Source organism: Neopelma chrysocephalum, unplaced genomic scaffold, assembly GCF_003984885.1.
Source record: "Neopelma chrysocephalum unplaced genomic scaffold, ASM398488v2 Primary Assembly neopelma1_85, whole genome shotgun sequence".
NCBI lineage: Eukaryota > Metazoa > Chordata > Aves > Passeriformes > Pipridae > Neopelma > Neopelma chrysocephalum.
This window is the reverse complement of record NW_020897747.1, coordinates 5,129,151-5,154,061: the sequence shown is the minus strand read 5'-3', so window position 1 is coordinate 5,154,061 and position 24,911 is coordinate 5,129,151. Positions and strand designations below refer to the sequence as shown.

The 24,911-nt window shown below is 42.6% G+C and overlaps 2 protein-coding genes across 4 annotated transcripts; one reads left to right on the top strand and one right to left on the bottom strand.

Annotated features, from left to right (window-relative positions):
- The first annotated feature begins 4,730 nt into the window (after positions 1-4,730).
- PDCD4 (programmed cell death 4) lies at positions 4,731-23,683 on the top strand. 2 transcript variants are annotated; one of them, XM_027692225.1, is made up of 13 exons: positions 4,731-4,854; positions 8,535-8,682; positions 9,876-9,972; positions 13,310-13,606; positions 14,044-14,138; positions 15,818-15,931; positions 16,203-16,424; positions 16,685-16,782; positions 18,277-18,391; positions 19,138-19,245; positions 20,312-20,422; positions 21,546-21,685; positions 22,908-23,154. In XM_027692225.1, the coding sequence occupies exons 3-13, from the start codon at positions 9,933-9,935 to the stop codon at positions 22,966-22,968; spliced, it is 1,401 nt and encodes a 466-aa protein (XP_027548026.1). In that variant the 5' UTR covers positions 4,731-4,854; positions 8,535-8,682; positions 9,876-9,932; the 3' UTR covers positions 22,969-23,154. The 2 variants fall into 2 exon arrangements, with proteins under 2 accessions (XP_027548026.1, XP_027548025.1); XM_027692224.1 differs by lacking the exon at positions 4,731-4,854 and adding an exon at positions 7,414-7,595 and having other exon boundaries at positions 22,908-23,683.
- On the bottom strand, positions 23,211-24,797 carry BBIP1 (BBSome interacting protein 1). 2 transcript variants are annotated; one of them, XM_027692227.1, is made up of 3 exons: positions 24,689-24,797; positions 24,504-24,615; positions 23,211-24,396 (listed from the first exon to the last, which is right to left on the bottom strand). In XM_027692227.1, the coding sequence occupies exons 1-3, from the start codon at positions 24,732-24,734 to the stop codon at positions 24,114-24,116; spliced, it is 441 nt and encodes a 146-aa protein (XP_027548028.1). In that variant the 5' UTR covers positions 24,735-24,797; the 3' UTR covers positions 23,211-24,113. The 2 variants fall into 2 exon arrangements, with proteins under 2 accessions (XP_027548028.1, XP_027548029.1); XM_027692228.1 differs by having other exon boundaries at positions 24,329-24,615.
- Between the last annotated feature and the right edge of the window lie 114 nt (positions 24,798-24,911).

Genomic DNA, 24,911 nt, shown 5'->3' with positions numbered 1-24,911 from the left:
CTTCGGCACAGCCTGATGTTCACTGACTGTGCTGGAGGCTGCTGCAGTGCTCCAGCCTGGGACTGGCAAGCAATGCAGGGCAAAGCGAATGACTAGCATTATTACAAATGCTTTGCAATTATACAGCACCTTTTCATCTGAAGATTTCAAAGCTTTGTAGCACTCACGCAAAGTTACTTATTATCCCTGGCGTTTAGCAGAGTCAGGAAAGGAAGGAAAGCAGCAGCTAAGTGACTTGCCTTAGGTCATGCAGTGAGTCGGCGTCAGAGGTGGGAACTCAGCCCGAAGTGCTGACTCTGTGGCTCATGCCCCAACGCGAAGACACACCTTGCCTTCTCCCAGAGTTAGAGTGCCAGACCACCTCCTTGGGGGGTGCAGAGATGGGGGAAGCACTCTGCCCACCCGGAGAGGCAGCAGAGCCCGGGCAGTGCACTGGACATGCTTGGCTGGGAGCAGCACCCACAGCTCCTAAGCCCCCCTCTGTTCCCTCTGTGCTCACTGCTGAGGGGCTATTGTGGCATCTGTTGTGCCTGAGGCTGCAGACCAGCTTGCTATGGCATGGTGTGGCTGAGTGTGGCTAAGTATACCAGTGACCTGGAGGGTCTGGAGGGCAGGGTGTGGTGTGCCATGCCCCGGGGCTAAGCATAGCTACTGCAGACCCCAACTCCAGCCCACTGGCTGTACGCACATGGGAAAACCACAGGGACCTTCCTTGACAGGGGACAGCTCTAGGGACAATTCAACCTTGATACCCCAGAACACACTATTGAGGACCAGAGATGGTTTTCCTTTATCAGCACTGCAGCCAGGCTGCTACTCTCCCACTAGCCAAGCCCTGGCTACAGTGAAGGTGCAGCAGCACTGGCTTCCTCCAGACCAGGCGGTCCAAGCCTGCCAAGGAGCCTGGATATACATTCAGTCACCTGCCAGGAGATCAGAAACACGTTTGTAAGATGTTACACTCTTTACATTTGTAAGATGTCACAGCCTTTGACTGGCTCAACAGGCTGTGCTGTGGGAGGGACTGGGTGCCAAACCTTTGTGGCTTTGCAGCAAGAGAGCTGAAAATGTTAAGTCCTTGTGTACCAACACTTCTCTAACTTCAGGCAAGTGGTGGGATTTAGTGACAGTGTACTGCTTCCTGGAGGAAAGTCAGAAGGAGGGAGAGGATAGACAGAGGAAAAAAGCAGATGTGAAATGGGGTGAACAGAGGCAGATAGACCTCTAGACCTCACCGGCCAGGAGAAGGCCTTGGCTGTGTCTCTAGGCCCTGCTGAGGTAAATCTTCTTGTTGGTGTTTACCACAAAGGATGACTTGCACAGTTATATTTATCAGGTAAAAAAAATAAATTCAAAAAACACCAACTAATCTGCTTCTGCTCTTCCACTGAGCTACTTATTTTTACCCTAAAACTATCAGGAAAATGTCCTTTGGTCAAGTTTTTTCTCAGAGACTTGAGATGCTGCAGGTTTTTTAATGATAAACAGTACCCTGTTCAAAGTATTATATCCCTATTATGAAGGCAGGCATGACTGATACAGCTTCAGACATCCAAGGGATGTATTTAAATAAATAACAGGAACTAATCCATATAGCCAGCTTTCCTTAGGAGCTTGGGGATTTACATGTCTAAACTTTACTGCCATGAGACTCCAGGACTGGGGATAAAACTCTAGTTAACTAGAAGCATAACTTCACTGGAGATAAAACCCAGGCAAGGGGAAAATCTTGAAGACAGAGACTGAAGTAGAATGAAATTCAACCTCAGAAATGATACTCAGAATGAGCAATCACTACAAGGAATCATTTTAAAAAGAAAAAGAACTGATCAGGTATAAAAGCTATATCTCAAAATTGAGTTGGAGTTTTGTCTTTTAAAGGACATCAATAAAAAAACGGGAAAAAGCTTTTCCTGTTTGCATACAGCTGAAGAAAACGGGAGGAAAAAGAGATTATATGGGGTAGAGGTTAATCTGTATTGGGTATGTGCAAAACCTGAACTCATACTTTTCTTTAACTTTTGATGAGGATGTTAATCATGTGGCTGCAGATGTGAGGGATAATAGGATAGGGGTATGGAAATGTTCATGGCCAGGATAGAAGCAAATCTCAGGGCTCCTTCCTGCCCTGAAGGCAGAGGAACGGGCTAATCCACATGCCAGAGCTCTGGAAGAACTGGCCCGATGTCTTTAACAGGTCCCTCAGTCAGGGACGGGAGCACAGTGAACCTGAACAGAAGTGAACTGATCTGGACAAGAACAGGCATGAAGGTTTCATCTTAATAGAATATGGACAGCTTCAGAAAAAAATGGTGAAGAAAAGGCTAGCAAAAGAGAGGGAGGTAATGGCATGAGATTAAATGGGTTTATCAAACCCATTTATCTTTTAGCTGCAAGCTATCTGCTTAGTGAAGGAAATAGGGTGGATCTCACCTATCTGGACTTAAATTGCACATTTTATATGGTACCATGCAGAAAGTTCTTAAGAAAAGGGAGAAGTGATTTAGCACAAGATATATAAAGATACATCCTTAAAGACCTGCTGTAAGAGCAGCGCAGGGCTGTCAGGCTGGAGGGCAGCTAGCAGGGGAGTGTTAAACATCACTCCTGCAGATCTGGCAAGTGCTTTTGTAAATGAGCCTGGTACTAATGTTACTGGAGAACTGGTGAAATTGCTGATGACAGAAAATATGAAGCAACCTCAGGACAAAAGAGGCTTGAGATATTACACAGGAAAAGGTAGTTAGCAGCAGAAAGTGATGGTCATAGGCACAAATGACCAAACCTTTTCCTACAAACTAACTGGCAGCTCACACTTTGATCAACAAGTAACTGACTTGCCAACACAGTGGAAACAGGAAACAAGAAATGCAGTCCTGGGAGGCAGCAGGAGAGGTGCAGCCTAGGCTGCAGTGAGGGCTGGGGTGAGTTTGAGAAGACAGTATTTTGCTTCATTTTGCAGAGCAAATGCCAAGAGCAGGAGGATTTCTCTGCATAAATACTTGTAGTAAGGGAAGAGAGAAGAGCTGATGGTGCTAAGGGCCAGTGCTGGTACAGAATAAATGATCAAAAAGAGGCATCAGATATTTTGATTAGAAGATCGTTACTAACCATTTGACAATGTGGTTCTGGAATAGCCTCCCCACTGCAGTTGTGCATGCAAAATATTAAATTGCTTTGAGGATGGAACTTGGCAAGTTTATGAAAAGGATTATATCACACAGTGCCTTTGATAGAAGAGCTGATAGCACAGAAGTTCCTGCCAGTCCTAAGCACAAAGGTAAACGTTCTGTAACCCTCTGTCCATATAAATATAGAGCATGTGATTATATACACACAAAAAGCAGGCACATGATTTATTAATCACAGGACCTCAGCTTGTCAAATAATAATTACAAGGCAATAACACACCTTGTTTTAATAAATGGCTCCCTAAGACACTCTCCCACAGTAAACCAGTAAAAAAGGACAATTATTCTGAGGTAAATGCGGTATTTTGTGTTTCTGATTGTTAGCTCTTAAATGAACTCACTGTCTGGAACCCTTAAATCAAGTACTCCCATTTTTCTGCACATTTCACAAGTTCAGCCCTTTCCAGTAAAGCGTCTTTTCAGATGCGTGATTGCCCTTTGTTAAGGCAAGAATGAACAGATGACAACGGCAGCACAGAGGAGACATGCCTGGAACAGTTTTACAGCGCAGACCCAGTGCTAATGCTTCTGCCAGCAGGGCGTACTCAGAACTGTGAACAGGGGAGCCTTCTTGTGCAGTGTGAGGGGCAAATCCTGGAAAGCCATCATAGAGGCAGGAAGGCAGTGGTTTGGGAAAGTGTTTATCCAAAGCTATGGCAGTGGGTGACACTGCAGTTTCCACGCTCAGGCAAACGCAATGTGATCCCCCTCCACCTCCAGCCTCGACAGGCGCTGCTCACACAGGTCTGCGGCGCAGCCCGGCTCCCAGCTCACTGACGGAGCCGCACGACGATGTTCAAAAGCAACTCTAATTACTGAGCTTCAAAAAAAGTGAAAGCGTGTTTTAGTACCCTTTCAACCTGGAGCTGACGCTGCCTGATGAGGAATGGGATTGCTGTGCTTGCAGTTCATTTTATAAAGGCACCTTTGTAGAAGATGCAAAAATAAAAGTAGTTTGAAGGAAAAGAAAGCAGAAGGCCAAGAGACAGGCAACTGAACAGAGCAGACTGATTTAACAGATATGATACGTTTTTGCTGTCTGCATTATGTGTTGAAATTTATATTCCAAGTTACACAGTAACAGACTCGACTGTAATCAAACAGCACTGCTGAGGTGTCAGGAGCACAGATGCTGCCTATCGAAAATACTTAAAACAGAAAGTAAAACTTTGAAAAATCCGCAGTGGGGAGCACAAGGAAAATACTAGATGTTTCTAACCCAAGACAACTTCTGTCTGTTTTTCACTGCTCTCTCTGATACGGGAGGTCGGAAGACCTATGTGAGTCACCCCAGCGACAGCTCCGATAAACCTTGATGAAAAGCAAAGGCCGGCAGCAGACTGCCCAGGGCAGCCTGGAGACACGCCGTGTCTATTGTGCACTACACATCGGACTGGGGGAAGGGCTGCTCCACGCGTTTTGGGGAACTTCAGCCAATGGATTCCTCCCCTGGGTGTTACGGGAGGGCTTGGCCAGCATGTGAGAAAGGGAGGGGAGAGTTTGAAAACAACCCAGTAGGCTCTAAGGAAGGAACGCTGCTAGAAAGTGACCTGCTCGCCTCCGTGCAAGCATTTTGCTCCAGGTGATCGGCGGAGCTCGGGGTGGAAGCGCAGGAGGGGCCTGGCAGCTCCTGGCGGGTCCCGCTTGGCGCGGGTCGGCACAGGTAACCCGGGATGCAGGTGCGGGGCAGCGGGCGCTGGGCTGAGCAGCCCACACAGGTTGCCTCGAGCTGCAAATCCACCAGAAATGGTCGAGAGAGGGTTTTTTTCCTCGGGGAGGAGGAATTCTGCTCTTTTGTTTTAATGGGGATTTTGGTAGTATTTTTGCTATTAGTATGGCTGTGGGAGGGAGGGCAACAGGGAGCAAGCAGGTCTCCACAGATCAGAGCTTGGGATGTGATCAGCTGTCTTTTAATTATTGCAGGCAGTTTTGAGGTTAGAAAGGCAAAAAGAGGCGATATCTTTTAGTACACTGGTTGATACAACGGAAAAATACAAATGATCTTTCGTGCACATCAGCTCTTTTACAGGTCACAGTGCTTTAGAAATCAGAAAATAGATAAATCTAGAGGAGATTTTCAGTGATTGATAACTCAGCTGCTAATAGACACATTCAGCAGAAGAAAGAAAAACCACACCATTTTCTTGTCTGGAGGTGTGCTGGATAGTTTGGGGTTTTTCATCTTCTTTTGGCTACTGACCCAGCTTTTAGGCCTCTTGGAAGTGATCCAGTCCTAAATGTCACCAGAAAATCTTCTAGCAATTTTCCATGGTGCTTTAAAATGTGTAATTGGCATGATGTGGTATTTTGTGGCATCTTCCCTTGTGCAGGTCCTGGTTACTGTTTCAGTTTCTTTGCCACCTCTTTCCTCTTTACTGAAAAATCTCTTTAAAGCCCCTTTCTGCCTTGCAGGGGAAGCTGAATTCCATGATCTATGTTAATAGCTGGAATTTATTTTCCAAATCTCGGTTGTGACATTGTAGTGGTTTCCTTGGTAGGCGCTAGTCAGTGGAGGTGCAAAGAGCAAACTAGGAATTGGTTTTTGATTGATGGGGAAACAACATCTTTTGAGGCTGCCTCTAGGTTGTGCATGAAAAAAAGTCTTGTGTGAGCACGTTGGACGGTTCTGACTTAAAAAAGTCTGGAATTTAGTGTCTTCATGAGCAAGAAAGGTTTTCTTTCTGTCATTTGTCTGATAGGGAAAGTATTTATCATAAAAATATGCAATCGTGCTGCACATTCTTGTAACAGATAATTGTTGTTTTAATTCTTAAACCCAGTTTTGATGATTCATGCAGAGCTGGGCCAGTAAATGAATTCAGAAGCTCTTACACAAGGGAACTTTGGCTCTTATTTCAGTCAGAAGTACACAGATTTGGAGTAGACTTATACTGGAAAAATATATAAAAATACTACAAAGATCAAGTCATAATCTGTTAACTGAGGAGGTTTCTCTCACTGGCAGCTGAAAAATCCTGTAACACACACGTACCAGAGCAGAAGTGATCTGTGTTTGCTTCCCTCATTGAGCTGGTCTGCTGTTGCTTGGGCTCTCGGGAGTGACAAATTAGGGAGAGAAAACAAAGGGTTAGCTGAGTTTTTAGGAGAAACCGTGAATGGAAGCAAAACACATGACAATGACTGTCATCTCTAATTAAGTGTCTGGCCTCAGGCTGTTCGCATGGAATAAATAGGGTAAATGTAAACTAAAATAAGGTAGAAGGTTTGGGAGGCTGTTGGAGGGACACGCACGGTTTGGCTGTCCATCTTACACCTGCCCTGTGTTCAGAGTTCCAGCAGTGGAGAAGGCGGATGCAGCACCTTTTCCCGTCGATTGCCTGAGTAGTAGGAATCTTGCCTGCCAAGTCTGTGGTGTTTCCCAGTCCCCCGCCCAAAACCCTGTCCCAGTGCTGAAGAAATGGTAGAGGGGTCATGTGTGGAGGAGCAGCAAAAGGTCTGAAATCCCCTTGTTAGGCGAGAGAAACACGCACAAAAAAGAGATAATATATTATTTTTCTGATGGCTTTAGTTCAGAAAAGGAAAAAAAAAATTGATTTCTAATGAAAGGGGGCAGACAGCACGCTGAGGGGGATCCAGGTACAGCTGTCCAGGCTTGACCCGGTGCAAACCCCCCGCGTCCCCAGGCGGGATATGAGGAGCTGTCCTTCCTCGTCCAGGGGTCCGTCCCTTCACACGTGACCCAAACCCTGTCACAGGTGTTGCCCAGCGGTGCCAATGATCCCCCTAAGCGGAAGGATTCGGGCTGTGACCGCCCGGTGGGGGCCGTGGGCGCTCCGGGCCGTGTCACAAGGAGCAAATGGAGGCCCTGGGCAGGTGCGTGTGCGGCGCCCCCTCCTCCTCATCCCGCACCAATGGCTCCTTCCCGCTCCCCCCGCCGGCCCGCCCAAGATGGTCTCGGCCTTCCCACAGATCCGAACCCGCTCCAGACCCCGCCCGCCTCCATCCGCGCCTGCCGATTGGCTGCGGCGGCGGGCAGGAACCAGCCAATCGCGGCGCCGATGGCGGCCCGGTCGCTGGGGTAGAAAACACAAACAAGCAGGGGGCGGGCGCGCGCGCGGGGGCGGGGCCGTGCGGAGGCGGGAGCGCGCACGGGCGGCGGGGGCGGGAGCGCGCGGCGGCGGCTGAGGGGACGCGGCCCGGCCCCGGCGGCCCTCAGGGAGCGGCGGTGCCCAGGACGTATCCCGGGAGCTGCGGGCGCATCCCGGGGGCTGCGGGTTCTCTCGGGCCGCAGCCGGGCCGCCTCAGCTGCTGCCAGGCCTGTGCCTGTGCGCCAGCCAGGCCCTCGGCCCCGCTCCCAGCGGCCTGAGCCCTCACTCCCTCCCGCTCCTCAGGGCCGGGGCTCCGTCGCCGCTGGTCCCCGCCGGTGGCACGGGTTTGGTGCGGGTACTGAATCTCACCTGGTTTGTGTGTGTGTGTGTGTGTGTGTGTGTCTGCAGAACAGCAGCTGGTGCTGGCGGGTCTCCAAAGCTTCGGTGATGGGGGGGAGGTGTTGGCCTAAAGCTGGGGAGAAGGGGAAAAAAGTGTATGCTGTGTGGGAGGTTCCTCAGGGATGTTTTGCACGTAAGGGAGGTCTTGATAAGTTCTGGAGGCCTTGTCCTGTAGCATGTATTGTTCCTTAAGGTTAATGTGCCACTGTTTGTCTGCTGGGGTAGAGTTGCCTGTTTGGATAAAGGAGTGGTGGTGGGTACAGAGCACGAAGCATATTTTATTGGTGGATTTCAGTGACTTAGGAAATACCCTTGTCTGATGAACTACTTTAAAAGCACTGTTCATATCACTGATTCATCTTAAGATCTCTTGCAGCATTTCTTTTTTCAGATGCATAAAGTGACTTCTGTCCATTTTCTTCCTGTATTATCTCTTGTAACAAAATCTGGGGGTTATTTATTCTGATGTTTTTAAGGCAGTTTTTCAACGTTGATTGGTAGTGCTGTATGCAAACTAAAAAGTGATGGGGTTTGGATACAGTGATAAATACCAGAATCTTGAAGCTCCAGCAGATCTGGTGGCTTGAGTTAGTGAAGGATTGAGAAGGTGCATTGCTAAACTGAGAGTGTATCTCCTGATCAGTGTGACAGCAGGAATTGTAGGGCTCAGGTATTTTATCATCCTTGTTATGAACAAAGTAAGGTGCTGGATCTGAGAAAGACAGCACGTGGAAGTTGTGTTGTTATTTATTATCTTGTCAGAGGTGGAGGATTTCAACCAGGGTCGTCTACAGGAAAAGCATTTCTCCACTTGAAATTTAGGACTTGATTACAAACAATGAAAGTTGTGATTATTATTGAATACAGGTTTTGTCCTTTGTTGTCTTTTTCAAAGAGTTGAACAACTGATGGAACATTCCACTGGGAAGAATAAAACTGTTCTTACAAGGTAGTTTGCACAGATTACACTGAGACCCGCGCAGAGAAATCTCTCAACCAAGAGTGACTGGGAACACTTGACTACTCCTGAATGACTGCTTGAGGTAACTCAGGGAAAACGTTTATCTAAAGAAGTGGTGTGGGGCAGGGAGGACTCTCATTACACAAGGCTGGTAACTTTTTGGGTTGGCACTAGGAAACCCAAGATCATGACAGCTGAATGCTGTGCCCTAAACCAGAGTTGCTTTATTGCCAACGGTCCTTGATGAGTCATGGGTCTGTGGTAGGCAAGTGGGCAGGGGAGGGAAAAACAAGGGAAGAGAAGAAAAGGGGAAGGGAGAGCAGTTGTTTGGTGTCATGATCTTGCCAGTCAACGGTGAGCAGTTCTCAGGGCAGCAAAGGATGGGGGGGGGGGGAAAAGAGCCACTGAATTTTTACGGGGCAGACACAAATACCAGTGATATTCCCAGGCCTATGAAGCGATTTGTAAAAATCTTGCAGGTGGAAAAGTGTATGGGGGAAATCTGAGACTGCTTAATTTCTTAATAAAGGAAGTTTCCTTACATAAAGGAAAGATGCATGATGCCATCCCTTTCACAGGGACTGGGGTGGTTTGTAGGACAGCAGCTACTAGGAAGAGGGAGAAAGAGTAACAGAAGAAGAGAAGTGTTTAAGTGTAGAGAACTTTATCCCTTGCAGATTTAATGGTGGTTGTAAAGAGTGTTTGAAGGGTGCAGAAGCACAGATGTGAAAGCTTGACAGCTGTATATACACATACAATAGAACATAAAGACTCTGTCCTTGAGGGGAGGAACAAAAATTAACTTGTTTTCTAAGGGCTGGTCTGAACTCGATAACTTGGTACCATTTTATCAGTATAACTCACGTGAAGGACGTTCCTCTCATGGATGCAATTATAACATTGATATTGTGTGCTCATACAGATAACGACTTTGGAGAACAGGACAGTCTAGGTTGATAGCGGTGGCTTTTATCAGCTAAAAAAAGGTGCATACACAGGGCTTTTACCCTTAAAATAACGGCTTTTGTCGCCTTTATAAGCAACAGAACTGACAGCTGCTAAGACATCCAGGCTTAGGTGTGTTTGAGAGTGGTGCTTCTCTCATGCTACACCATTTGCCTTCCCAGGAACTTTTCAGTGGTTACTGATAGTTAATTATAACTTAAAACCCACCGCTTTTTGCATTGCATTTTGTGAGTGAAACCTTTGCAGCTTTTTACTTTTAAGATTTGATCTAGTGTTTTTCTTTCCCTAAGCTTCTCTGTTTCTGTTTAGGCCTTGGAGGGAAAGCATTAAGACTTTACATTTCACAGTCAGTTCTGTTAAGCAACTATGGAAATAGAAAAGGAGCACATTTATATCACCCCTACAGGTAAGTAATGTATTCAGTATTTTTTCACTTAAAATTGCTTACCTGACTAGAAGTGTTCTCTGTAGATAAAATGTATTACCCGATAATTTTCTAACAGTACTGGTTAAAAAAACCAAACAAAAACTCATCAAAAATTTACAGAATAGTTATTTCAATTTTATATCATAGTATCCTGCTTTATTACATTTATTTCAAAATTTATCAAAATAACAAAGTTAACATTTCTTTAAGTTCCTGAATAGTTTTGGAACTTGTCTTCTTATCTTCTGAGTTCAAGTAATGCTGGTGTGAAGAAAAGAATAAGCTCAAAAGTAAAACGTGTAGATGTGTTTGAGAGGTACAAATTCTGCTTTTAAGTAACTATTTACCTCAAAATTAGAGGAGACAAATGATGAAGGGCTTGGCTGGAAGTGGGCTGGCATGGGAAAAATTTAGGAAATATGTGTTAGGGACTGCTCTGAAATTCACTGTTTTGTCCATACCACAAATGTCTCTTATGATGCTTAGTCAAGGTAACACAGCTTCATGTTGTTTTCTGTGTCTCCAAAGTTTATGATGGTCTGGACTGACTCTTTTATTCAGAGAGTTTTTGTAGGTTTAAATGTTTTTGAGGAAAAAATGTATATACGTTAAGATGGTATGTAATGCAGTTGAGGTAGCAACATGGTCCATATGATTTCTTATATTAAAGCAGGGTTAGGCTGATGTAGAAGATACATTGCTTCTCAGCAATTTAGAATTATATTTGGAAAATAAAGGAGAATCTGCTAGAGAGCTGTGTCGACCTAGTTTGGACAATTAAATTGGCGTGTAGGTCAGTACTTGTAGAAGGCTTTGTTAATTAAGGTAGCACCATAAAAACGCAGATTTTAAGTGAGCCTGCTGGCCTTAATGACAGGGTAATAAGGTAAATTTGGATAACTTCTTAGTATATAGCAAGCAAAGTATTGAAGTTTATAGAAGACTGTTATTGCTTATGTATGTGTATGTTTTATGATGTAAAATGAGAAGCTGGAAGATCTGCATCATTTTATATGTACTTTTAATTAAATTATTTTATTTTAGAAAATTGTTGGAAAATAATATATGTGTCCAGCCTGTTTTTTCAGGTAACTGATAGTGGAGGGCCAGTTGGTTACAGTATTATGGAGAAGGAGGTTGCAGCTGGGAGTGACAGTGTTATATAAAAAATATTAGTTTAGTAATGCAATGAGAAATATTAAGTATTATGGGTTGGATGTTTCCTGTGGAGGATTTCCGTTAGTCTTGAACCTGGGATCAAGATTGTGTAAGGAGGTTGAACTGTAGCTTCCCCTTTTATCCCTAGTTGCCAGATCCAGACCTGTGTTAGTTGTTGGCCATTTTCTTTGGAAACTGAGAAAGAAGTGGTCATTGAAAAGTGTAGTTTCTGGACAGCCAGGTCGCAGGTCTAAACTGAAGAAGTTCATGGGAGACTGGGCATGAAGAATTTGAGTGCATATTTGTCTGAGATGAGCTGGTTATGCTGATGGGGTCTCCTGGGGAATGAGAGGAAGGAAACCTGTTCTGTTTGGGTTTGCTTTTTCCCCCCTCTGCTAGCTTTATGCAAATCTCTCATTGTTTTATTAAAATGTTAGACAAACTGAGAAAGCTGCTTGTGAGGAATCTTTTCCTGGATGTGATGCATGCTTTTCTTTTTTAGCTTGCTGCAAGCGTAAAAGGAATGCTTTTGTGGGAGTAATGAGTGGAAAGATGAAGCTTAGACTGGGAATGGCTGCATTTGCTCAGCTGTAGCATTCGCATCTGCAAACACTAGTATCTAAATGTTATTTCTTTGATCACAAAGGAGGCAGTTCCATCAAACTTTACTCAGTTTGTAATGTAGTATCCTCTTTGATATGAGTAAATACTTTTGAGGTTGGAAATATTTTATTAGTGCGCTTTGCTTTCAAAACAATTTTTCATGGACCTGTTTTGAAGTGATAAAACACAGTTCTGAGAAGTACTGCTAAATGAATGTTGCTAATGAGGATGTATTGGTATGGTGAAGTGACACATTAGCTAAGTTCAAATACAAATTTAAAATACTTTTCATATTCTGGGTTCATAGCAGTAAACTTTTCTGTACAGCAGGTTTGGCACAGTTGGAAAACCAGCTGCCTCTGTGTGCCTTATTGTTGCCCTTCTAGGACTGGAGCTATAGGTTGTGTCTTTGAGATTCCACTTAGTCTGCAAGAAAAGGAGGCTGTTCCCTTTGTGTGTGTGTGTCTTCCAATTTGCAAGGACTCCTAAGGTACTGACTGGAATGTAAATAGGTCCCCAGGTGCCTTTTTTTTTTTTTAATGTTGATGAGTTAAGAAGGGGAAGAAGAGCTTAGGAAGGGTTTTGGCTCTAATGCTCTCAGTAGGACATTCTGCTGAACTATACAGCGCAGGGGGGACACAACTGTGAAATAGGACTTGAGGTCTAAATTTTAAATGTGCACTAGCTTCTTTAAAGTGTGAAGTTATTGCACTTCTTGGTGCTCTGAGACATTTAGAGATCCTTAAGTTGTGAGAGAGTTTTCTGTTGGGTATGAAACAAACCTATTATATCTGATTGTGCTGGAGAATAATCCATGTCTGTTTTAGAAACAGTCTTGATGAAACCTACAGTGAGGAGCAATCCATAGAGAAGAGAGATCCCACTGTTTCAAAAGACTTTATGTATTCTATGAATCTTCATTACTGAACTCTCCAAGCTTTGTATTAAACAGCATTTTCCCTCCCCAACTTTAAAAACAAAATCTAAAAGTAGTGATGTTTTTATATTCTTCTAAGTCTAAACCATTGCTTTTCTTGCTAGTGAGCTGTGTTTGAAATTCCTTGAATTGAAAAGGGGGAATGTTGGTTGATGATTTAGGGAATTAATTTCACTTGGGTGACTAGTCTTTTAACATTAGTGAGTTTGTAGAGAATTTACTGTATTGGCAGTTTCATTTGTTTCTAAATGAAGAGATGAGTGGGTGGAGTGAGAACTAGGCACTTAGATCTTACACACTGAGGAGTTCTGATAGTTTTTGTTTAACAAGGGTGGGGTTTTCTGTGCTTTATGTATTTTTAAATGGTTTATTCATTTGCTTTCCAACTCTTGACATATGCTGTGTTTAGGCTGTAGATATTTTGTGCAGGGGAGTAAGGAACTCCTTATTACTGTGATATGTAGTCTTATTTTAAAACAAACATAATTTGCCTTAATGCTATTGGAAATAGATGTTCTGTTTAATGTTATAATCCTTTTTCAATGCAGTGTGTTTTGGTATTCTGACATAAAAGTGTTTAAAACTAACAGATTTTTTTTTTCCTGTCTCCTTTTTAAGAACTTGAGAATCTAAATGATGCTCCATTTTCTGGTGATGAAGAAAATGGTGGATCTGAGGAACGAAAAACTGAAATCAATGGAAATTGGATTCCTGCAACTTCGATTACTGAAGCCAAAATAAATGCTAAAGCGAAAAGACGGTTGAGGAAAAACTCTTCTAGAGATTCTGGGAGAGGAGACTCTGTTAGTGAGAATGGAGAGACACTGAAGATTGGAGTTGTACCAACAAGCCCAAAGGGGAAACTCCTGGACAGGCGATCCCGGTCTGGAAAGGGCAGAGGTCTGCCAAAGAAAGGTTGGTGTAACTTAGTGAAGAGAGTAGCATGAAATTCATATATGTAGCAGGAAATCTTATATGTCTGTGATCAATTAACTTCTGTCTTTGAGTTAAGTACCTTTTTATAGAAGACTTAATACACGAATGTGAACTGTTGGTGGTTCACAGAACTGTTCCTAATGCAAATTTAAAGCATGGTTATATGAAAGTACAGTTTCAACCTTCAGTAATTCTTGTGCAGTTTCATACTGCTCCTAGAGTCTTACCAGAAAGTGATGAAAAGACTGGTTGCTGAAGTGAGAATACATCAGAGAAACATACCCTTTTCAGTATATATTGTTAGTCAGGAGCTGGGCACAAGCAGTGATAGATCACTTTTAAGTGAAAGGATTTTGTGTTGAACTCAGAAGTGTTCTTTGTAAACTGGTGGTCCTTACTTTCCCATATTTTGCCAGGTGGAGCAGGTGGTAAAGGAGTCTGGGGGACACCAGGTCAAGTGTATGATGTGGAAGAAGTAGATATTAAGGATCCTAATTATGATGATGACCAGGTAGGCAAATAGTTTCTTTGCAAAGTTGTGTTTTATTTCCTTTACTGATTTCAGTTGCTGTGATGGTTATATTAATGGAAGCTTGAGTTATGTGAATGTCAGCCTGGCTGCACTAAATGCTCGGTTTTATGTTAAAAAATGGATTATTGGCTAGTTAAAGTCAGCTGGTGTAGAAGTGTCACAGTGTAATACTCACAAACCTTACCCCCTGAGCTGTCTTTCTGTGCCTGACTAGGCAGTGCTCCTTTCCCAGGTGTGTTCTCCACTGCTGGTTCCCATGGAGGTGGATGTTGCGGTGCTGCTCTGTGTTGCACACGGGCACTGTGTTAAAAATGCAACACAGACTTGCTCAAGTTGGGAGTTAAGTGGGGGACAGTATCCTTTATGGATTTTTTTCTCATCCCTGTATTCCCAACCCTCCCAGTGTCTTGTATCTATTTGGTATAAACTCTTCAAACACTAACAAAAAATAAATGCTGACATGTATTTATTTGGAATATGTTATGGAAGGTTGTATCTTACAGCCATATTATTGGGGCAAGGGGAAGAAAGTAAAGCTCACTGGGCAAAGGAGGCTTTGTAACATTAAAAGGGAAAGACTGACTACAAACACGCTGTTAAAGTCCCTGAGATCAATATAATTGTGAGACCATAAGTAAGTTCTGTGTTACATAAGCAGAACAATGGTGGCGTCCTTTGAGTAGAGGCTGTTTGCTGTAGCCATAGCTGCTGAAAGAGTGGTATGTGGGAATATCAAAATCTTCCAGGATCAATTTTCCCTATAATTCAATATTTTACATTAATAGATAGTCATTAAAAATGAAGCACATAGAAGAAAGTTTAATGAAGATTGAATATTCTGTGTAACTTCTGTAAACAGAGGCTGGTGTGATGGAATTACAGGTTTTTTGACTTCTGCTGTTATTTCTTGATCATGGAAAGTTTCTTTCCATTAAACGTTAGTTGGAAGACTAAGTCTTTGTTCAGATTTCTTTGTTCAGATCTGTAGTGTTGCTCCAAATCTTGCTTCTGTGGTCTGTGCAGAGTAGGGAACTGAATGATAGCAGGGAGATCTGGTGTGCTGGAACTCTGCAGGACAGGTGATAAAAGAGGTAGTTGCTGTGGGACTCTTTTTTTTCCCTTGGGGAATGTCATTGCTCACAAATATTCTGACAATGCCTTTTCTCTGGTTCATACATGGTATCACCTGTCTGGTCACACAGTCACTAAGGAAGAGGGAACAAGGCAGGGACTTGCTGTCAGGGACCCAAGCGCCACTTGCAGGGGAAGGTGCTGTGGCACAGCCAACTCTGCTGGCCTGGGACAGGAGCTTCTGTTGCTCTCCCTTCAGTACACAGGCGCCTGAACTCTCTACTCATGTGATGTCAGCAGAATCCTAGGAACAGAATTTGGAGTGTTTACCATTGTTTACCAGTAAATTCAGCCTTTCAGTTGAATTCAGGTAACAGTAAATTGAAAATACGAAGAAGCATGACATCTAGCCAGTATTGTCTACACTTTAACAATGGAGACATAATCTGACATTTTCTGGCACAATACTCACTACCAAGAATAAAGCATTAAGGATTTAGAAGATCTATTTCAAAAGTGTTAGCACTGCATAAGATGTAAGAAGAGACAGTACTCAGGGTATATACTTTTGTTATCTTTTAAAACAGGAGAATTGTGTCTATGAAACAGTAGTTTTACCTCTGGATGAAAGAGCATTTGAAAAAACTTTAACACCGATCATACAGGAGTATTTTGAACATGGAGATACTAACGAAGTTTCGGTATGTTACATGCCTTTTTATTTCTTTATTTTAGGTGGCAAACCCGTAGCATACAGGGTAATCCAGTTGCTAGCTGTAAATGAGTTTATAGAGAAATTGGCAAGAAACGTGTTATAAGAGTACCCAAGCAGTTACATTTATTACCTGAGCAGAAGCATATATGTAATTATATAAATATAAGCACGTAAATATTTATTTATAATCTGTTTATACATTTAAAGACAAAAAATTATGAAATCTCATTCTGTTCTGTTTTTCAAATCTTTCTTAGGAGATGCTGAAGAATTTAAACCTTGGTGAAATGAAATACAGTGTGCCAGTGCTGGCTGTTTCCTTGGCCTTAGAGGGGAAGGCCAGTCACAGGGAAATGACGTCTAAGCTTATCTCCGACCTTTGTGGGACAGTAGTAAGCAAAACTGATGTGGAAAAATCATTTGATAGACTGCTTAAAGAACTACCTGAATTGGTGTTGGATTCTCCCAGGGCACCACAGGTATATTTGTAAATTTTTATGCCAGTAGTCAAAAGCTTTGTGTGGCGAAAATAGATTGAGTAAATTGAAATAGACTCTATATTTCAAAAAATATCCGTTGATTTTCTTACTGTCTGTAATCCTTACCCAATTTCCCAGGCTGCTTTTACTTTGAGACAGCTCATTTAAATAAAATCTGAAAACCAAGTAGGTTATAATTATCTACTTAAAACTTCTTTGAGATTCAATGTTTACTTAAAAATGCTTCTGTTTTCTTGCAGTTGGTGGGCCAGTTTATTGCTAGAGCTGTAGGAGACGGGATTCTAAGCAACACCTATATCGATGGCTACAAAGGCACTGTGGATTGTGTCCAAGCTCGGTAAGTTTCTTTTCTATATAGTGACAGTTTTATATTCCAAAGGTGATGATCAGGAATTTAGGACTTCGGGATAAATCATATGGTTCTTTAGCTTTTTTTATTTTTAAAATTTAAAATAATAAAGAAACCCCGCAAAGTCTGCAACAAACCCAACAAAATCCAGAATGACTCAAGTCAGAGGAGAAATACTGAAAGTGCCTGACAAATGTATTAATATATATGAGTTCAGTTTGTCAGATTTGTTGTCCAGCTTATGTTTGAGGGTGAAAAATGAGCTGCAACAAAAAGTGGTTATGGAAGGTTTTGTCTTAGAACAAGCTTTAACGTGATTAATGAGTAAATATAGCATCAGGACAGCTGCTGTAAATATGTTGTGAAATACACAAGGGATTAACTGTTTTGCCTTACAAAGGTTTGAAGCTTGTGCAGTGCTTTCCGAGACTTTCTCTGTAATGCTTTATTTGTCAAGAAGTGTAATTGTTTTCCATGTCATTGTGAGAAGTTTGAAGGAGCAATCCCTAACAAAGAGGGATGTTTTAATAATGAGTCATGTTTTATTATTTTTTCTCTCATATGTTTCAGGCTTGATACAGAGGTGCTGAACTCCTGTATCTTCTAGAAGTGGCATTTGTAGTGACTGTAGTTGAGCACTTTTAGAAGGAAGGGGAACTTAGCTGCCTACCTCGGGGGTCCAAGTTGTGACAATTGTCTGTCACTTATACAAATGTCTCCTGTGGTTTGAAGGATTGTAGCCTGCATTCTGCACATCTGGGATGCTTTGTTGCCTTTTTTATTTCTTGGCCAGTCTTTTCTGCTCGTTAAATCTTGGTGAATAGAGTTATTGTTATTGGCTTGCCCCCAGCATGAGGACTGGGATAACTGTTCCTTCTTTAGCTGGAGGGTACATACTGTATCCGAGGCTTCTTTTTTTTCACCTTACTTCCCTTTTTATTCTTTTTTTCAACAAACTGGCAAGCATCCCCAGCTTGTGCCATTTTTTCCCAACTACATATTTACCTTCTGAAGTGCTTTCTTGGCTTAAATTCTTAAGGTTTCATAATTCTTTAGACCCAAATGGAAAATAATATTTCAGTAGAAAAGCTGTTCTTCAGTGTGGCAGCAACTCAGGCCTTCTTTGTTTAAGATACACCTGCCAAGCTGTGTTCTTGGAGGAGCCAGGATACAATCCATCTCTGCGTAAGAAAATATTCAGCTCTTTCCTGTGAGGATGTTGCAGGGTCTGCATTGATGACTCAGATCATGCCATCACAGGGTTGTTACCTGACCTTACCATGGTATGACCAGGAGTGTAAAGGTGGCAGAAAGAGAATGTAGGGAGTTCAGTTGCTGCATGGTTCCCATGGAGTTGCTAACCCTGACCTCTTCCCTGAGACCTGATAGCTTTGCCTGAAGAGAAATGGCCATGGAAGAAGTTGAAGATGCATTTTAATGAAGTTCTGTAATACTGTTTTAAAACACTGACTCTGCTTTTAGAGCTGCGCTGGACCGAGCGACTGTGCTGCTGAGCATGAGCAAGGGTGGGAAGCGCATTGACAGCGTGTGGGGGTCAGGAGGGGGCCAACAGTCTGTGAAACACCTGGTTAAAGAGGTTGGTTTTGTTTTGTTATTTGGGTTTTTTCTTTTTTATAATTCACTTACACAAAGTAGTCTTTAAAAACCGATATTGGTAATTTTGTTGATTTTGTAGTACTTGTCACTGGTGAGAACATGCTAGTACAATAACATTCTGTATTGCAAGTGTATGTTTATTTTTGCTTTAAGCAAAACTTTTAAACATTTAGCTTTTTAAGAGCTCACAATATAAAATGCTGAAGTAATTAGAAGAGCCAAGATGAAACTGGCAAAACTAGATAAACTATTTTTTTTGGCATTGCTGATCAAAAGCACAGTAACAACTGTGAAAAAAGAGAGAGGCAGAAACAGGAGTGTTTAGGGATCCATTCTGTGAAGTAAGCAGGTTTAAAGGAAATAATAAAAATAATGTCTAGGATGTGAGGGTAACAGATGACAGGAGGAGGCGTTCAAGGGAGCAGATAAACTTAATGGCACCCATATTAACCTTCTATGGTGATACAAACACAGCTTATAAAGCAATGGTTTTGGTGCTTGTGCATTAGCACTGTGGGTAGGTATTTGGCTTACACTGTGTTTCAGGTTACTGATAACGTCTCAATTTAATTAATGCCTGAATTTAATTACATTTATAAAAAGACTGGAAGCAAGTTTGAAGAACTAACTTGCTGCTGGGTTGATTGTGGATTATCAAAACAGTTGACAGGTTTTAAATTTATCTAATTAGTGTTGGGATTTTTTGTTTGTTTTAAAATTCAATAGATTGATATGTTGCTGAAAGAGTATTTGCTTTCCGGAGATGTACTGGAAGCTGAGCGTTGCCTTCAGGAACTGGAAGTACCCCATTTTCACCATGAACTTGTATATGAAGTAAGGAGAAATCAGAGTCCCTTTAATAATTGTCAGCAATTTGATGTGGGCATGCAAATAATATAACTGGAATTTGAAGCTCAGGTTGCTTGTTCTGTTATTTGAATAACTAAATTGTTTCATGCAAAGTTAATGGTTTGTGTGCTCATTTTTGTGTGCATTGTGAAACAAGTAAGCTGCTGCTGACTCTGGGAAGATCCAGAACTAATTTTGGGGGGTTAAATAGTTGAATTCATATTATTATAGATTCCTGAAAAATAAGAGCTCAGTTTATTTTCTGCTGTGGAATAGCACCAAAAAATCTCCCAGTGCTCTGTTTTGGTGTGGTTGTTTTTATTTGGTTTTTTTTTTTTTTTTTAGTTTCAGATATCTGGGTATTCTAATGGGTATTACCTCTTTTTGTTAAGTTATAGAGCTTCCTTTTTCAGGGTGGGATTGTTTCATCTAGGAGATTTGTAAAAGCTCTGAGATATTTCAGACCCAGACTATATGGGAAACTGTTACCATTTGTACTCTTTTATCTGCCAAATTGGGAAATGGTTGTTTATCAATAAAGCTGAACACCCACAATCTACAAAATTTCCTTTGCACTAAATTGACTCATTTTAGAAAATTCCTTCACAATAGAAAACCAGAATCATTTCAGTTGATGTGGGTTGTGAAGATTTATAGATTTTAAACTTCTTAGTTCTTCTAAAATCACAGATAAAAAAACTAAGGGATACAAAATTAATTTCACAAAATTAATTATATGCCATCTGTACTGCAGCAGCCATATGGATATAGTCATGTAGTTCTGAAACGAGAGACAGAAAGGTAATACTTCTCACTCTGTCTGGTCCTTTCTGGTTTTTCATACCTTTTATCTTATCTAAAGAACTTTTCATCAGTTTTCATTTTCAAATGATAATAATAATAATAAGCTGACATTATAAGTGTATGTAACAAATGGACTTGTTTCCCCAGAAAATGCCTAATAATGTATTCATTCCATTTTGCACTTACACACCATGTACCTGAGCCACTGTTTTCTTTTTAGTCAGAACACTTGCATAATTTGTTTTAGGCCATTGTGCTGGTTTTGGAGTCAACTGGAGAAAAGACCTTTCAAATGATACTGGATTTGTTGAAGACTCTCTGGAAGTCATCTGTCATTACTGTGGACCAAATGAAAAGAGTGAGTATGGCATTTAGAGAATTCTGTGTAAAGTCTTCCAAAATTTCTATAGTTTCTACCTTCATTTAAGTACTACTTGCAGTCTCTTGCTGACTGTTGGGTTGTTGTTTTTTTTTTTTGAATTCTCCATGGCCATTCTGTATCCCATACAAATAATTTGTTGCTTATGGGAATGGCCTCAAGTTGTGCCAGGGAAGCTTTAGATTGGGTATTAGGAAAAAATTCCTCACTGAAAGGTTTGTCAAATAATGGAACAGGTTGCCAGGGAATCTCTGGAGGGGTTTAAAAGACATGCAGAGGGGGCACTTGGTGGACTTGGCAGTGCTGGGTTAACAGTTGGACCCAATGATTTTAGAGGTCTTCTCCAACCTAAATGATTCTGTGATGTATGTACAACACAAAGATTTCTAGCTGCCTTTATGCAGTTAAATGGTTAAAATGAATAATTTAAAATGCTGCAATATTGCTTAATTTTTAAATTTATCTTTTTATCCGGTAGTTCTTCCTAATTGAAGTTGTACAATAAAGGCCCACTAATTACAATGTCAGTTAGAACGGTGTATAGAAACTAGTTTTACACAGTTGGAGTCAGCCATGGCTTTGCTTCTTGGTATGAGTATGGGACAGCAGTTCTGTCCCAGGGCACAGAACTGGGTACCACACCAGAACTTATGGCAGAATTTACCCAGCTGTGATGAAGTCATCTCTGGTTGTCACCATTGTTTCTCTTGCTCCATAAACTTGTGGTGGTGATTTGTGGCCACATTTTTTCATTTACATGGAAGACATACCAAATTTTCTTCCCATGTTACTACTACCCATGTGGTAGCAGCCAGGCTAACATACAGATTTTGTACTGTCTGGATTTCTGACTTCTAAAGAAGTTAAAAACTCAGCTGGTGTTTTTATAAAGACAGGTAGTTGCACAATACCATGGTATTGGCTGGTATTATGCCTTGTTTTTTCACTGACCGGCAGCTGCTCTGCTTCAGGTTTGTTGAAACCGTCCATGGTATGGGTGAAACCATATTGAAAAGTAAATCCTCTGAGTGCAGAAGGGTATTTAAAGATTGTAATAAAACTGTAGGATAACCAGATCATTATTTGAATCCTTGTACTGCAGGGCTATGAACGAGTTTACTGTGAAATCCCAGACATTAACCTGGATGTGCCACACTCCTATTCCGTGCTTGAGCGGTTTGTAGAGGAATGCTTTCAGGCTGGAATAATCTCCAAACCACTGAGAGACCTCTGCCCTTCAAGGTACTTGTTTCCTTGTAGATGGTTGAAGGCATGCTTTCTTCCTATTGTGGGTAACAGAAAGCAGGATCTTGTGACCAAAGTATTACAGATTGGAAGTGGAAACTATGGAGGATGGACAGAGTTGAACTGGTAAAAAGTTTATTAAGAAGCTGCACTGATGTGAAATCTGTTATGTGGAGGCTGGGATAAATACTTGAGGAGAGTCAGCCTCTGGTGAGTCCCAGGCAGCACCTCAGTGCTCCCCAGAGGATGAGGGCTGCCTCTCCTCTGGATTGCTGACTTGCTTGATAGAAATCAGTGCAGCACCGAGATGGAAGATTCAGGTGTCACAATGATCCATATAGGTGACAGTGGAAAACTGTCAGCTACAGTGGGGCAACCCCCCTCCCCCCAAAAAAATTCTTTAAAAATGGTTTAAACTTACCAAACAGCATGAGTAGAGTTCTAAGATGAGACAGCCAGTTCTAATCTTTACGTCAGGACATTAATGTGAGATAAGTTCTATACATCCAATCCCTCATATCTATCTGTCATGTGGGTTTGTATAGTGCTTTTGGTTTGTTGTTGTTTGTTTACTTATGGCATAATTAATTCTGTTTGAACTGTAGTTAATCAGTCTCCTGTTTTTTCCTTCTGGTCACAATACAATTAACCAGTTTCATTTCCTGTGGGGAACACATGTAAATACATGTAAATTTTTAAATGTGATGTTAGAACTATTATTCATAGTTTTATGCATTGGGAATACTATTTATTCGACAGATCTTTTCCAGTTTAGGTGTTTTGTTAGAGTTCTTAAACTATCTTGACAGCTTGTGATAAATTTGGATCTTGAAATGTTAGTGTCTTTATCAAGAACAGCCTCCATTTGTGAACTTTACACTTAAAACTGTGTTTGTGTGTGTCTTGGTATCAAATGCTTTGCAAGTTTGGGGTGTGGGAGGGTTGAGAGTCATCACTGCATCAGAAGCTTGATTATATTTCAGTTACCATTAGTATACTGAGAGGCATTTTTGGCTCGTGTGCTTCAGTTTTGGGTAGAAAACTGCCATTCCTAGGTTTTCAAACTTGCATTTTTAAGCAGCTGAGCTGATACTGTGATCACTGACAACCCTGCTGAGCTCGCACACCTTATATTTGACTCCCAAGAAGGTTCTTCTTAGGGATAAAAAACAAGCAATGCTACTCTCAGTTACTGAAGATATTTTCTACTTTCTTACAGGGGCAGAAAGCGTTTCGTGAGCGAAGGAGATGGAGGTCGTCTTAAGCTGGAAAGCTACTGAATGTGAGAACTGACTCCTGAAGCCTTACAAGTTTAAAGGGAACATAGCTAGCTATCTATATATACAAACACGCATGCTTCTTCCGTGTGTGTATGTATATATGTATACACATATATAATATACCAAATCTGAGAGTTGCTTAGCACAGTTCGTATTTTTTTAAAAGCACATGTTTTGGGTACAAATTGTTTTTTTGTTTTTGTTTTGTTGTTTTGTTTTTTTGGTTTGTTTTTTTTTTTTTAAATAGTTTTGTAAATTTCAGAAAGAAATGTTCCTTCTTTGGGCATAATAGTAGAACAACTGGCCACTGCTGTGGTGGTGCCTTCAAATAAGCTATCTCTGTACGTGCCATGTTTATGACCTAATCATTCCCCATGTGCATCCATGTCCGACTGCTGCGCTCTTTCCAGGACAGTGCTGTCATCATAAAATCACTGTTTATACTAAGCTTTATAGAAGGGTCAAGTTAAGCTGCTGTGATCCCATTTCCATTGCTGCTGAAGAAATACTGTGCTTTGGGAGGAAAAAAAATAGAAGTTTCTTTGTTTTAAAGAGCCCAAGAAAATAAAGAGTTGGATCATAAAGATAAATTCATCTTTTTCAGGGGAGAACACTGGTTGGTTTCACCCCCCGTGTACCAAACTTGTCTTTTTTTTCTATGTAACTGGAAAAGTGAAAAGTTCTGGTAAAACATATTAAAAATATTTTTTGTGAAGCTCTTGTTTGTGCCTCCTTTTTATTTCTTTTAAACAGAACAAATTTAACTGTGTCCAAATCTCTGAAATCTCTGTGTGCAATTCGGCAGTACATCTAACACCGCCCTTTGGTATTGCAATCAGGGCGAGAGCACTGAATAATTAAACTCATGGTAAGTATTTACCAGATCTGTTTTTGAAAACACAAGTGCCTGGCGTAGGAGCATCCGGGCTGGCACAGATACTGTGAACGTGTCTGTACAGCACAGCTTTGCCAAGCCCTTGCTCAACAACAAGATGGATCTAAGGAAGACTCGTGTACAGGAACACTGTGGAGCCTCTCCTGTGTTTTTCAGTTTCATGTGAAGATGTGAAGTGTTCAGAAGTGCTGGGAGTAGCCGTTCCAGGCCCGGGAACACGACGTGCTCCAGCAGACAAGCGATGCCCTGCTTAAGCGGTCTGGTAAACCCCGCTTAGAGCAGTGGGGTTGTGTAACTCGGCTCCTCCCGCGGTCTGCCGGGGCCGTCCCTGAGCAGCTCCTGCCGGGGGCGGTTCTGGTACCTCTAAACCCGCGTTTAAAACCTCGCCTTGGAAGCGACCAGTGGAACTTCTACACGAAAAGCACCCGACACGCGGCCTCCCCTGCCCAGCGCAGCACCACCTCCTGCGTTCCAGGCCAGACTTTAATCCGCAAGCCCCGTTACAAAGCGCTACCTCTATCGCAGGAGCGGCCCCCCAGGCTCGGCCCCGCCTGGCTCGGCGCCCTCCGCCCGGGGCTATGGCTGGGCCGGCGCGGCCCCCGCGGACGGCGGCGGGGCCCCCTCGGGCGGCTGCGCGGCCTCCAGCGCCGCTCGCTGCAGCTTCTCCAGCTTCTCCAGCGACACGGACTTGAGCGGCAGGATCTTGGGCTTGCACAGCACCATGGTGGCCGCGTCCTCCACCGACAACTGCCCTGAGGGGGGAGAAGGTCTGTGCGTGAGCGCTGGGCCGGGCGGGCCGGGCCGAGCCGCGCCCGCGGGCCGTACCTTGCTTGGGCAGCACCTCCCGGAGCGCTCCCGTCCCCTCCGGCATGGCGGCTCCGAACGGGACCGCCGGCGGGGGAACTACAGCTCCCAGTGCGCCCCGCGCGGCGCCCCGCCCACGCCCCGCCTGTCGTGCCCTCCCGGTGCATGCTGGGAGTAGTAGGCCTAGCGGGAGCGCTGGCTGCCAACGTGCGCGCTGGGAATTGTAGTCCTTGGCGTGGCGCTG